Source organism: Solanum lycopersicum, chromosome 7 (assembly GCF_036512215.1).
Source record: "Solanum lycopersicum chromosome 7, SLM_r2.1".
Lineage (NCBI taxonomy): Eukaryota > Viridiplantae > Streptophyta > Magnoliopsida > Solanales > Solanaceae > Solanum > Solanum lycopersicum.
In genome coordinates, this window is record NC_090806.1 from 46,424,032 (window position 1) to 46,437,715 (window position 13,684).

Genomic DNA, 13,684 nt, shown 5'->3' on the forward strand with positions numbered 1-13,684 from the left:
TATGCTTTATGGAAACAACTTGATCGGCTATGCTTTATGGAAACAACTTTGAGATCAAGTATCACATTACAAGTATCTCCAAAAAGTTCTGCAACGATGAGAAACAATCGAAGGTAGATTTTCAACCGCAAGTCCAAACATATAAAGATATCTTATTATCGTGAAAAAAATGCACCAACCACAATAATTACCATCAGAGGCTACTGCCTTGATGATGCAATTAAGGGAACAACAAAAATGACTACATAAACTAAATATAAGCTTAACCCTTGATCAAGAGCACAGGCTATGGTGTCAATGAACTTAATATTCTTACCACCCATCACACGTGGCAAACAGATACTTGACTTTTGGTTTTTCTATTCTACTTTCCAAGTTCTCCCTCGTCATTATAATAAGGGGACGCAGGAGATTGTACAATTCTTAAATCTACAAATATAAGGAGATGATAACGTAATACATGACAGAAAAATGGAGTAAAAGGTAGAATACCGATTATGGTCAACAAATATATTGAACATTGTTCATTTATAAATTCATATTCAATCTACATAGCAGCAACAATTTACTAATCTTGAAATAAGCCAGCTACAAAATAGAAGTTGCAACACCTTATAGACTATAAATCTGGAAGCCGACAAAAGTGAAGTGATGCCACGAGGTACAGAGGTGCATAACCTTCATCACTAGATCATCACCTTGAATGAACTTGACAATATTTACTAATTGTTAAGAGAAGCATCTAAAAATCACATGATGATCTCTCACCTCTGGTAGCATAGAGAATATTTTCATAACTAGCTGCATCTCAGTGGCTGGGTAAGAGAATCGTGTCTGGAAATGTTGTCGTCCCATTATTGGGTGCTCCTTGTATATTAAGGATTTTGGTAACCACGTTGTAAATCTGAACATTCTCAAAAGATGGGACTTTACGGCCACTAGCAAACTTAGGACCATGGCCAATGAAAATGGTCCTCATTGAGAAGAATGCATTGTCATAACCATGAGCTCCACCACATTCGAACCTCTTTGAGCTCTTCTGTTCAACCTTAAATGCTTCATCGATCAACCCAATGATGGTTGGTATTCGGTCACTCGCAGAATAGTGCAGCCGATCAGGCAGTTCCTCTTTTAGATAGACTTTCAAATACTGCCCATTCTTAACCTTCTCTGACTTTAAGCCCTCATTCATCTTGGTAACTACATCCTTGGCAGAGTAACTTGGTGGTGGACGAATGGAAAGCAATGGACTATATGACTGTATCCAATCCTTTGGAATGTCAATCCATGGAGCCAAATCCTCCAAGAAAATTAACTTTCTATCGCAGGTGCCAACCATACCATGATCGCCAACCATTATAATATTCACATCCTCAAAAACCCCTCTTGCTTCTAAGCCTTTGATCAACTTCCCAATCATGCTATCAACTCTTGCAATGGCTTCAGTGATTTGAGGGTCATCTGGCCCAACCTTGTGACCCTGATGATCAGGGTCTTCAAAATAGAGTGTCATAAACGACGGAATTTCATCATTTGGCAAATCAAAATATTTCAAAACAGTATCAACTCGTTCTTCAAATGGCACAGAACCATTATACCTCTTACAAAGAGACTCTGGACAGGTCCAGCCTCCTTTATTTACCTCAGATCCAGGCCAGAAATAAGTAGCAGCCTTAAGACCATGATTGACTACAGTCTCCCAAAGCGGCTCACCTAGCCACCACTTAGGATCATGACTCCCCATAGTGAAATGCTCTCCACTAATCGGATCAAGGAAATTGTTATTTATAATACCATGATAAGCAGGGTACAAACCAGTAACAATAGCATAATGATTAGGAAAAGTCAAAGTTGGGAATACAGGAATTAAACCCAGTTCAGCTTCTGTCCCATTCGTAATCAATCTACGGATATTAGGGGTATCTGTCTTGTACTGATACCCAAAGCGAAACCCATCAGATGAAATCAAGAGAACAACAGGATGTTTGAGTTTTTGAAGTGGACGTGAGCGTGTTACATGCGAAATAGAGGAGATAGAAGAATGTGAAAAGAAGAGGAAAGCAAAGGTAACAGCAGTAGATAGAGATACACAAGTGACGAGAATCAAAGCTGTCAAAATTACCGAATTGAAAGGGGTTTTTGTAGGAGACGATGGGGAACAGTCATCTGTGTCAAAAGAAAGCAATGAAGTGGAGGAAATTGGTGGGTCTTCATCCTCTTTTGTGAGTACAGCCATAGGCTTGAAGGACACTGAATTGGAATTCATCATCGACAAAAAAACGTAATAGTATCGAAAATTGAAAAGGTGTAGCCTGCTGCTATCAAGAATGAGTTTACCTGAAATCGAATGAAAAGGCTCTCTCTTCCCCTGATTCCTGAAGTTGCTTTGTGTGAAGTCACTACAGGAAAATGGAGTGTGAATGAAGGATAATGGAATGATGAATTAGTTGAAAAGCCGGTTTCAACAAACTCAGATGCTGGACTTCTAAGGAAGAAGATTAGGTTCGTAGTTTACATAAATGGGTATGTGCATACCACTTTATTTAGTAACCCTATTTGACTTAATACAGAATTTTAAATAATAAATACTATATTTTATAATTAATTTTATTTGTCACATTTTAACATGACAGGCTCATTAACAAAATAATTACTTTCTTTATTACATAAACAATAATCAATTATTTGACTTGACACAAAATTTAAGAAAATAAAAAATACTTTTAAATTTTGTAGTCCTATAATAAAGTTAAAGTGAAATGTATAAAATTGTCCTTTAATTTTGTCATTTTAAAAATGTCATATGGAAAGTTGAAATTAAAATGTTAAAAAAAAAATCATTATTTTTAATCAGACTTAAAGAAAAAGAAGATCATTCTTTTTTAAACGGAGAGATTATTAATATAGATAGTTTACCGGATTATGTCTATTAAATGACGTCTTGAAAAATTAGTATTTCTTGTGTCCCATTTTATGTGACAACATTTGGTTGGTCATAAAGTTTAAAAAATAACGAAGATTTTGAAATGTTTACCAAATTATCCTTCAAAAAGGTAAGTTCGCCTTTCTCTCTTTTCATAATTGTATTAGAGTACTATGTTTAAAATTATGTGGCACTAAAAAGGGTAAAAGAGGAATTATACATTTACATACTTACTATATAAGGAAATGTAATATTCTTTTTGGAACTGACCAAAAAGGAAATTGTACCACATAATATGAGACGGAAGGAGTATTTAATGTTGACGGTAAAACATAAAAAGAATTATTGTTTTTTCTTGATATGTCAAAAGTGACAAGTTGAATAAACATTGTTGTAATAAGTAATAAGTAAAAGTGAAAGAAGAAAGTAACACTTTTCTATCTTGTAATCTTAAATTAAAATCATGCGAAATGTTTTTAATCTTCTATCATAAAACATGTCATTTAATAAATCGAAATTAAAAATTTTCAAAATAAAAGGTCCATTCTTTTTTAAAGATGAAAAAGAAAAATACATCATTCTTAATATGAGTTTTGCTGAAAGTATTTTGAAAATGTATTTTTTGACAGTAATAATTTGTACTTGGTTTAGATAATTTAGAAAATAGTTTTGAACCTATTCATTTATCGATTTGTTTTCTGAAAAGAACTGGTTAAACAATATTATTTTACTCTATTTCAAAAATAATGGTCTAATTTGACTTAGAACGGAGTTTAAGAATAGAAAAAAAACTTTTTGATTTTGTTGTACTATATTAAAGTTATGTCAAATGTACTAAAATCTTCTTTAATCTTGTGGCATAAAACATGCCATGTGAAAAGTTAAAATTAAAATTTTTCCAAAAAAGAAAATGAGTCTTTCTTTTTGAAACAGACTAAAGAGAAAATGAAATCAATTTTTAAAAACGAACTTAATAAAAAATAACTAATTGGATTCGCCGAACAAGCTAGTAATAAAATTATGTTTGAAAAAAGATGGTCAAATAAGACTGATCAACGGATCGAAATCGGTTTAGAGAACCGGAACGAATCGGTACCGGACTGGAACGGAACTCGTTGACCGGTATATTAATCGGTACCGGGATGAATTGGATCAGAATTACCGGAATGAATAATCAGTTCCGTCCCGTTCTATTATATAACGGGATGGAACCAGAACAAACCGTAATGGATCAAAATGGAACAGAATGGGATAAACGGAATGACATTTTTTAAGATTACGAAAATATGATTATTTTTTTTATTTTTCTAAGTTTAAATTAATAGTTTTTAAATTTATACTATAATTTTTTTCTTAAGTTTATTTTAAAGATATTTTTCAATTTTTTTTTGTTATTAAGTTTGCTAGTAAAGTCTAATAAAATTTTCAAGATTTAAATCTTTTGAACTTTATACTTTATAAATTATTACTTATTATTCATTAATATTTATTTTATAAGTTATATTTACAACTTGTGTCTTGTAAATTATAAATAAATTTTTTTATAATTTTTAAAAAATTAAATTAAAATAAGGATAAAACAATTATAAAAATTAAAAGATATCAATTTAATTTATTTAAATTTGTAACAAATTACAATTTCAATTTACAACTATGGTAGAATACATAGTTTACACATCCACCTTCTTGGAAGAGTTCTGTTTCAACTAAGTCTCGAATGTAATACTAATAGTTGTATAGTTCCGTAAATCCTCTTTCTAACTCAGTTATAGATTGATTGTAATCAACTTCTGGTCTTGGTAAAGCTCGTTGACGATCTTGAAGTTCGATGCCATCATCACTACCACATCCAATAGCTCAATCTATGAAAGTTCAAATTGACTATCTAACTTTGGAAGTATTTGATTTCTACGCTCAACATTTATCTAGTCTCTAAATAACACTAATATCTCCAAGTTGTCTTCTGCTAGCGAATATCTGTGGTCTCCATTTTGAAATCTTGCCGCGCTGAAAGCTTCCTCGGAAGCTACTGATGATCCTTGAATTGCATGCACATCCTTCACCACCTTACTAAGTTTTGGAAATTGAGTTCCACAATTCCTCCACCAGTTCAATAGTTGCGGTATACCTTCATCATTTGTAATATCATCCGAACCCTGTTCAAGATATTTTACAAATTCACATTTATTAGAAGAGTCAAGACCAAGTTTATGTTTCACTCGTCCATGAACACCTACTTGATTCATAGACGTTTGAGGATTTTCAACATTATCTAAGAAAGAATATTTATCATACATTTCTTTAGCAAAGAATTTTATACTATTTTGACATGTTACCAAATCAGGTTGAATATCTAAATTCTGATAAATGCATTCAACCAAAGCTTTTGCACCATATTCTTTATATTCGGGGTTGAAAAGAATTGCAATTATATAAATTTGTGGGATAGGAAAAAAATATTTCTTAAATTTTGTAATCATAACTTTAATAGCAGAGATAAATAAAGCATTTGTTTTATATTCAGAATAGATAGATGAAATCTCACATTTATGTATTAAAATTCAAGAAAAAGTAGGATAATATATTCCAGAAAATTTTTTAGTGGCATCATAAAATGATTTCAAAAATATTCTAAGTTCATTTACTTCATCCCAATTACTATCATTAAGTTCTAATTCAGGATAAGCATTATGATTATTAAATAGTGTAGTAATAGGTGCCTATATGCATAAGCAACTTCAAGCATATCATAAAAGGAATTCCATCTAGTTTTTACATGCTTCAGAACATAACTAAACGGAAGTTTAAATGCATTACAAAGTTCTTTAAATCTAATTCTACTGCTACTATTCATATGAAAAATGTATAAACAAGCATTATCAATTTTATAATACCTATTTTCAAATAATTTCACACCGTCACTAACAACCAAATTTAATATATGCGCGGCATATCTAACATGAAAAACATATTTACTAATAGGACAAAGTCTAGGTTCTAGCATATTAATAGCATTTAAATTAGCGGAAGCATTATCTAAAGTAATACTAACGACTTAGTCACAAAGACCGAAAAATCTAAAATTTTCAAAACAGTAGTAGCACTATAAATTCCGATTTTTTTTTCTTTTGACAATTTTTATAACCAATAATTCTTTTTTGTAAATTTCAATTATAATCGATACAATGTGCAAAAACAGTTAAATAATCAAAACCATTAGGACTAAGACCCATATCAGTAGTAATAGCAACTCTACAATCCATTAGTTCAAAATAGGCACGTAAATATTGACAATTTTTTTCTTGAAATTTAAAAATATCTCTTTTTACCATGCTTCTTGATAAACCTTTATAACTAGGATTATATATTTCACGAATATATGCATTAAAACCCAAATGTTCTCCAAAACTAAAAGGTAAACCACAAACAACAACCGCATTAGCAAAATTCTCACGATCACGATCCTTGTCATAAGTTCGATGTGTAAGAGGACCACTTGGGTTTGAAGTATTTAATTCACTTCCTCTAGCCGATGCTTCAATACTACAATTTTCAACAACTTCAAGAGAAGATGTATATGCAAACCACTCTTGTAACGACCTGTTTAGTCGTTTTGAGCAGCAGATTTCAATTCTGGAAAAACTGGCAGAAGCGACGGATCCCACGACGGACCGTCATGGGAACGACGGACCGTCGCAGGGTCTCGTTTCAAAACACTTAGAAAATCTGAAATTGGGTACTGAAAATCGACTCTCTGAACTTCGTAACGGAATGACAGAACAGACCGTCACAGACCCTTCAGAGAAATTGAGTCTCTGAAGTTTGTGACGGAGCAGCAGGACGGACCGTCGCAGGCGCGACGGGCCGTCATAGCTTGCGTAATCTCAGTTGAAGTCGAATTTCTGGTTAAGTTTTAAAGGGGCGTTTTGGACTATTCCTGCTATAATTATATATTTCGTGGGTTTATATTAATAACTCAAATTCTAGGGGGTTAAAAGAGGTAACCTTAAGTTAACTAGTGGGTTATTATTGCCATCTTTTACACTTAATTATATGTTAATTAGGGTAAAATAAAGAGGATTTGAATAAGAAAAAAAAGAAAGAGAACGAGTAGAGAGAGAGAGAGAAACGAAGAGGATAGCAAGGATTCTGAGAAGATAGCTTGTTGATCGCAATTCTTCGGTGGAGGTAGGTTATGGTTTTCATGCTATTCGTAGTAAACTCTTAATAGCGAATGATATGTGTTAGTAGTATTGTAAACCCTTCTATATGCTTAATTGTATGCTTGCATGAATGATGTGATTATGTAATTATGAATAAATAAGCATGATGAAGCTATTGAATCCCAAATCTTGAAAAGAAACCCTAATCTACTTTGTTAATGATAATGCCTTGGTATAAAAGAAGGCTTGATGAACGAAAGTAGTGAGATTAGGGGATCGGGTGTCACGTTCCGACACCAGGATAGAATATGGATCGGGTGCCACGTTCCGGTACCAGGATAGTATATGAGGATCGGAGTGTCACGTTCCGACACCAGGATAGTATATGGATTGGGTGCCACGTTTCGGTACCAGGATAGAATATATGGATCGGGTGTCACGTTCCGACACCAGGATAGAATATGGATCGGGTGCCACGTTCCGGTACCAGGATAGTATATGAGGATCGGAGTGTCACGTTCCGACACCAGGATAGTATATGGATCGGGTGCCACGTTCCGGTACCAGGATTGAATATATGGATCGGGTGTCACGTTCCGACACCAGGATAGAATGAGGATCGGAGTGTCACGTTCCGACACTAGGATAGTATATTGAGGAGCGGAGTGTCACGTACCGACACGAGGGGAATAAAGATAATGAATCTTGAAAAATGTTAATATATTCAATTTAATGAACTGAATTCCCAAATGAGTATGATGAGGAGGCGTGAGTCCTCATTGATGTGCTTGGTGTTGTAACCAAGGGTTATGGTAACTGTAAATGCTGCATGCTAAGGATATTAGTTGATTTTATGATATTGCTTAATATATACTGTTTTCTATTTTGAGTTGGCCGATGATATCTACTCAGTACCCGTGTTTTGTACTGACCCCTACTTTTATTGTTTTCTTCTTGTTAATTTGTGGAGTGCAGCAAACGTGCCGTCATCTTCGACTCAACAGTAATTCAAGCCAGTCTTACTACATCGGAAATTCAGGGTTAGCTAATGTCTCTAGCTTGGACTGGATCTTCTTCTTCAAGTCTTGATGCCTTGAACTTCCGGCATGGACTAGCTTCTTATGTATTTTTAGCTTCTTAGAATACTCTTAGTCTAGTAATTTGATTATAGATGTTCTTGTGGTGATGACTTCCAGATTTTGGGGATAATAATAGTTATTGATTTTATTAATGAGTTTAAGTCTTCCGCATTACTTTCTGTTGATATTATATTGAAATGTTAAGGTTTAGATTTATTGGTTCGCTCACATTGGAGGGTAAGTGTGGGTGCCAGTCGTGGCCTGGATTTGGGTCGTGACAACTCTTTACTATGCTTGTTAATCAAATATTTTTTCAGTCCCCCCGTTGAACCTCCAGTCCCACCAGATGTATATTTAAAATGTTGTTTACAAATATTACATATACTAAAAGTTTTTTCTTCATTCAAATAACAAAATTTTCACACCTGTGATTTTAAAGAACGTTGTATCTTAGTCTTACCTCTAGTTGTGATAATAGGGGGACGAATAGTTCCAACCGGAGGTGGATCTTTAGTACCTATACTATTGAGTTCGGGGCTAGTCAGTGTATCATCTAAATCTACTTCTTTATCTAAATTTAATTGTTCATCCATTTTCACTTCTTCATTTTCTTGATTAATGCCATAATGTCTTTCATATAGTTCACGGGGAATCATAGGAGTACCCAAATTAATATTTATAGGACCGGAACGGGAAAAACTAGTTTCATTCACATGTGTAAATTCACCCGTATTCATTCTAACAAGAGGAATTTTAGATTTAGAAGAACTAGCACTTTATTAGTTTTTTTGACTAATTATTTTACTGATTCTACTAGACCTTTTTTACTTTCACTTTTTTAGAAGACTTCATGATATGACATTATAAATTGCAAAATACGAAGATTAACAAGAATAATAATATAATAAGAACAACTTACAAGTTACAAATAATAAATACAAAAAATAAATATAAGATTAAAGAGTGAAACGAAGTTACCAAACGTCTGTGTAAGAACAAACGATTATAATGAAAATTAAAATATTGATATCGAAACTTGAAATTTGAAGAAGATTCCTCCTCCGAAATACACCAAATGACCAAATCACCAAATGATATTGAGAATTTAGAACTTGAATTTAATATTGAAAATCCGAAATTTTATTATTTATAATCCATAATCGTTAAAACTTAGAAATATGAATGGAAATATATATTCTCTCAAGCTTATGTATGTATATATAGTTTTTAGAAATCAATTCTGATTTATAAAATAAAAATTTAGCCGTTTTAATTTTTCCGTTTTAAAACGACCATTGAAAAAAGGGAAGGAAAAATGTGGGGTTGGATTGGAAAGGGGGTTGTAGCTTTTGATAAAGCTGCAGGGCAGCATGGGTAGCCAAGCAGATGTCTGGTCTGGGGCTCAGGGCGCAGGACAACTTTTAATAAAGCTGTCGTCTGCCAAGTATCAGGGAAGGGGAGGGTGTGGTGGATAATTAATTTTAATAAATAGAAATTATATAAAATATAAAATATAGTTTATATAAAATATATAAAATATAAAATATAAAAAATTAATATATATAAAATAAACCTGATCGGAATCTGAACGGATCGGACCGGACAAGAACCAGGATGAATCGGTAATACAACGATCCCGTTTCGTGTACTGGTTTAGACTATCCCGTCCCATTCCGTATGCAACCGAAACGGGACGAACCGGAATGGTACCGGTACATCCCGTTCCATCGCCTAGTCTTATGGTCAAATATAAAATGCTAAGTGTTATAATATATTGTCTTAAGTCATACAAAGCCTTTAAAGTTGCTTGCGTATTTCACTTAAGCACTTTAATTAAGGTTTGTACCGATTGAAACTTCTAGTGTTCAAAATAAGTATATATTAGGCACTTTTTGCTGACATGGCAAAGAATGTGTAATACACATATAGTGAGCGCGTGGAGGAATATTTTAGCTTCTTTTTGTTTATCTCTTTCTTCTTCTTTTTTCAATAACCACAACTCTTCCCACACCACCACCATTGCCACCACCTCCCCCCATCATCATCTACCCTTCTGTTCTCTTCTTTTCTTTTCCTCAGCCACCTCTTCCTCTCCCATACCATTGTCGACATTTACTCTTCCATTTTTTTTGAAAATGTGGCAGTAATTCTCATCTATTCACCAGAAAAAAGATATACCCACACTATCACTGCTCTTTCCTCCATTCCTCCCATTGTTCTTCTTGAAAAATAAACATCTTAATCTAAATTATTGTATTTTATTTTTTAATAAATAGATTTGGAAAAATAATGGTTGAATTAAGAGGACCAACAATGAAGGTGACGGTGAGTGAACGACGATAACTTGAATAAACGAATTGAACATATTTTTACCCGTTGACCTTTACAAATCCACTTGCTCAATGATTAATTGACTATAAATCTCTCTATACTCCATTAATATATGGTTGAAGTTGTGAACGAGTACAATCCTTTAGCTCAACATAGTTAAAGACGAAACACAATGAACGAATCGAAGGTTGTTCATGGTTCTAAAATAGTTTTTCTTTTTTCTCAAAAATTCAGACGTGTGTCATTGATTCGTTAATTTTATACGTCACCGCGAGCGTAATACACACATATAATACTTTTAGCTGATTGTTAAAAAAGTGTTCAAATGGTTCAAATTTGAATTGATAAAAGTGTTCAATAGGTACCAACCCTGCTTGAGGTGTTCAAATGAAATATTCAAATAACTTTAAGGAGATCTGTATAACTATAGATAATGTCTATTATGTGGATTTTTTGGTTACAGAGAGAAAATCAGTTCACTGTATATGACTAAGGCATGTTCATAATTTCATCGACATGATTTTAGTAAATTTTGGACAACAATGGTGGTGGCCATCCACAAAGTGTTTGGCATTAATACTTGTCAAATCTAAATTATTTTTATAAATTAATAATCACCAAAAATGGTCATAATATCTCCAGAAGGCTCAGGCTTGAGTTTTGAGGCATTGAGAATAAGACAATGGATTTATATTTGATCGTATCTAGAGGGTAAGATATCAAATTCAAATTCAGGTGTATCATGATAACAAGACGTTGGGTTTAAATTTTATCGATTTATTACATTAAATGTCCTTATATGAACAAGATGCTGGGTTAGGGTCTCAATGAACCATATTATGTATTTTTTACAAAGAAAAAAAAGTTATGAAATCTATCTCATTGAAGCTACTTCATTATATTTCGAGTGAATGTGGTAGCAGTGCATAATATTCTAAAGAGAACAAGTGTTTAAATAATGCACATGAATGTGGAATGAAGTACTATGTTATCATACTCCGATATGCTTAGATGTTTGTGTTCTATTCATAAAGAATGAGGAGTATGCATAATAATGAGAAGAATTATAGAAAATTCAAATGGACAAACAATAAAAGAACCTAAATTATTTTTTAAATGGTGAATTATCTTATACGACTTGTTATGAAGATAAATTAATTGTGAGACCATCACCAATGAAAGTTGAGTTTGAATCCTCTGCTTTCTAGAAACTTATACATAAAGATATTTATTGACCTATTCACTCACCTAGTGGTTTGTTTAGATACTTCATAGTCCTGATTGATGCTTATTCTAGATGGTCTCATGTGTCTCTAATGTCATATTGCAACCTGATATTTGCAAAATTATTGACACTCATAATATGATTACGAGCACAGTAACCAAATAATCAAATTAAAACATTCACCTTAATTAAAATGTAGACTTTTTATCCCAAGAATTTCACAATTACTGCCTCTTGATTGAGATTCAATAAACATAATAATAAAGTGAATATGATAGTGTAAGTAAATCTTATCAATACTGATATGTATTTTATTGGTGACGGATCATGGTTCACCTTTAAAAGAGGTAGAGTAATAAGTAAAAAATAAACATAAAATTTGCTCATATACTAGTATATTAGAAATTTACAAAAGCAAAAAACACATACTATGAGAAATTTTGGAGTTTAATTACAAATTCAAATAATTATATCAATTTACATGATAGAATTTGTTCATTGGAAGATATGAATATTAAATATTTAACTATCTTGAAGAAATTTAGTTTCACTAATATTGGGACTAAATCCTCAAATTTTAATAGTATAAAAGGTGAATATGAATATGTTAACTGATAATTACATGTGTGTTTATTGTCAACCTACTATTTGACATTCATAAAATTATTTGTGCAAAATTGTTTAGTTAAAAACACAATTTTTAAAATATGTAATCAAAACAATTTATCTTGATATTATTGATAATATCCAAGATGACGTGATAATGTCTTCGATACATAGTCAATCATTGCTTATGAAAAAGAAGTTTCATATTCTGAAATATAGTACATTGCATACAAAAGTAGATGCATACTATTGAGTATGATCCAACAAAATGTGAATCATACCGCTGTCAAACTTTGTTTACCTCACTATTGCTGTCAACTATACGATGGCAATGGCCACCACGGATGGTGGCCAACCTTCAGTTGAGGGAGGTCAATAATTTAAGGAGAAGCCTTCTTATGCGAATTCCCTTTATCCAACCCATACAAACATTAAGCATGTACAAATTAAGCCAGTTACGTACTTGCACGGAGAGCCAATTGTCTTATGGGAGTAGCAAGAAATAATTAAGATGATTATCATTGAAAACCTTGAAAATGAAGTTATTGGGAAATTTTCTTAAAGGTGTCCGGATAAACAAGAATTGAGAAAATCCCCAAACAATGTGAGTTTAAAGGTGATTGCAAGATAGAATTACTTAGCACCAAACATGTGCTGATCCGAGTAATATTTTTGGAAGACTACGTGCATCTTTTGTCAAAGCCTAATTTTTCCTTAAATCAGCAGAACTGTTCCTTCCCAATGAGAACCTTGAAGTGGGACCTTATATTTAGTCCTTAGGAGGAAACAACCACCGCAATAAAACTTCCCTTTTGCCGTTTTCTATGGCAGGAAGCGAACGTCTTATTTAAGAAGCTGATAAAAAAGATTGATAGAAGAATACTGTCATGGCGAAACAAATTCCTCTCATTCAGTGGCATGTACACTTTAATCAGTCATGTGCTTCAATCCTTTCAGTGTACGTATTATCTACCATGAAACCTCATAAAAGTGTTTTTAACTAAATTCACCAATGTTTTGCAAATTTTTTTTGGGGAAGCGGATAAGCACTGGGTAACTTGGTAAGACATGTGTCTACCTAAATAAGAAGGATGGTTGGGGTTCAGGTCACTCCATACGGTAAATGATGCACTATTTGCAAAGCTTTGGTGGCATTTTAAAATCTCAACTACATCTCTATAGAGCACGTACATGGAGAGTAAGTATTGTAAAAAGCTCCTTCTTGTTTTAACTAAAAGTGTGGGGTCTTCATACAGTGGCGGAGCTAGAAATTTTGCCAAGGTTTTCAACCTTTAAAGTGTCGATAAATTTTTTTAGCAGAATGATATACAAAATATTTTTTTACCGATGAGTCGAT

The 13,684-nt window shown here is 32.9% G+C and overlaps 1 protein-coding gene across 1 annotated transcript; it reads right to left on the bottom strand.

The window, feature by feature from the left end:
- Positions 1–495: 495 nt before the first annotated feature.
- Positions 496–2,562, bottom strand: LOC101247040 (uncharacterized). The gene has a single exon (XM_004243718.5). The coding sequence runs from the start codon at positions 2,267–2,269 to the stop codon at positions 809–811; it is 1,461 nt and encodes a 486-aa protein (XP_004243766.1). The 5' UTR covers positions 2,270–2,562; the 3' UTR covers positions 496–808.
- Between the last annotated feature and the right edge of the window lie 11,122 nt (positions 2,563–13,684).

Bases quoted from the DNA above. Each gene is read 5' to 3' on its own strand.
- LOC101247040 (XM_004243718.5), bottom strand. From the start codon at position 2,269: ATGATGAATTCCAATTCAGTGTCCTTCAAGCCTATGGCTGTACTCACA.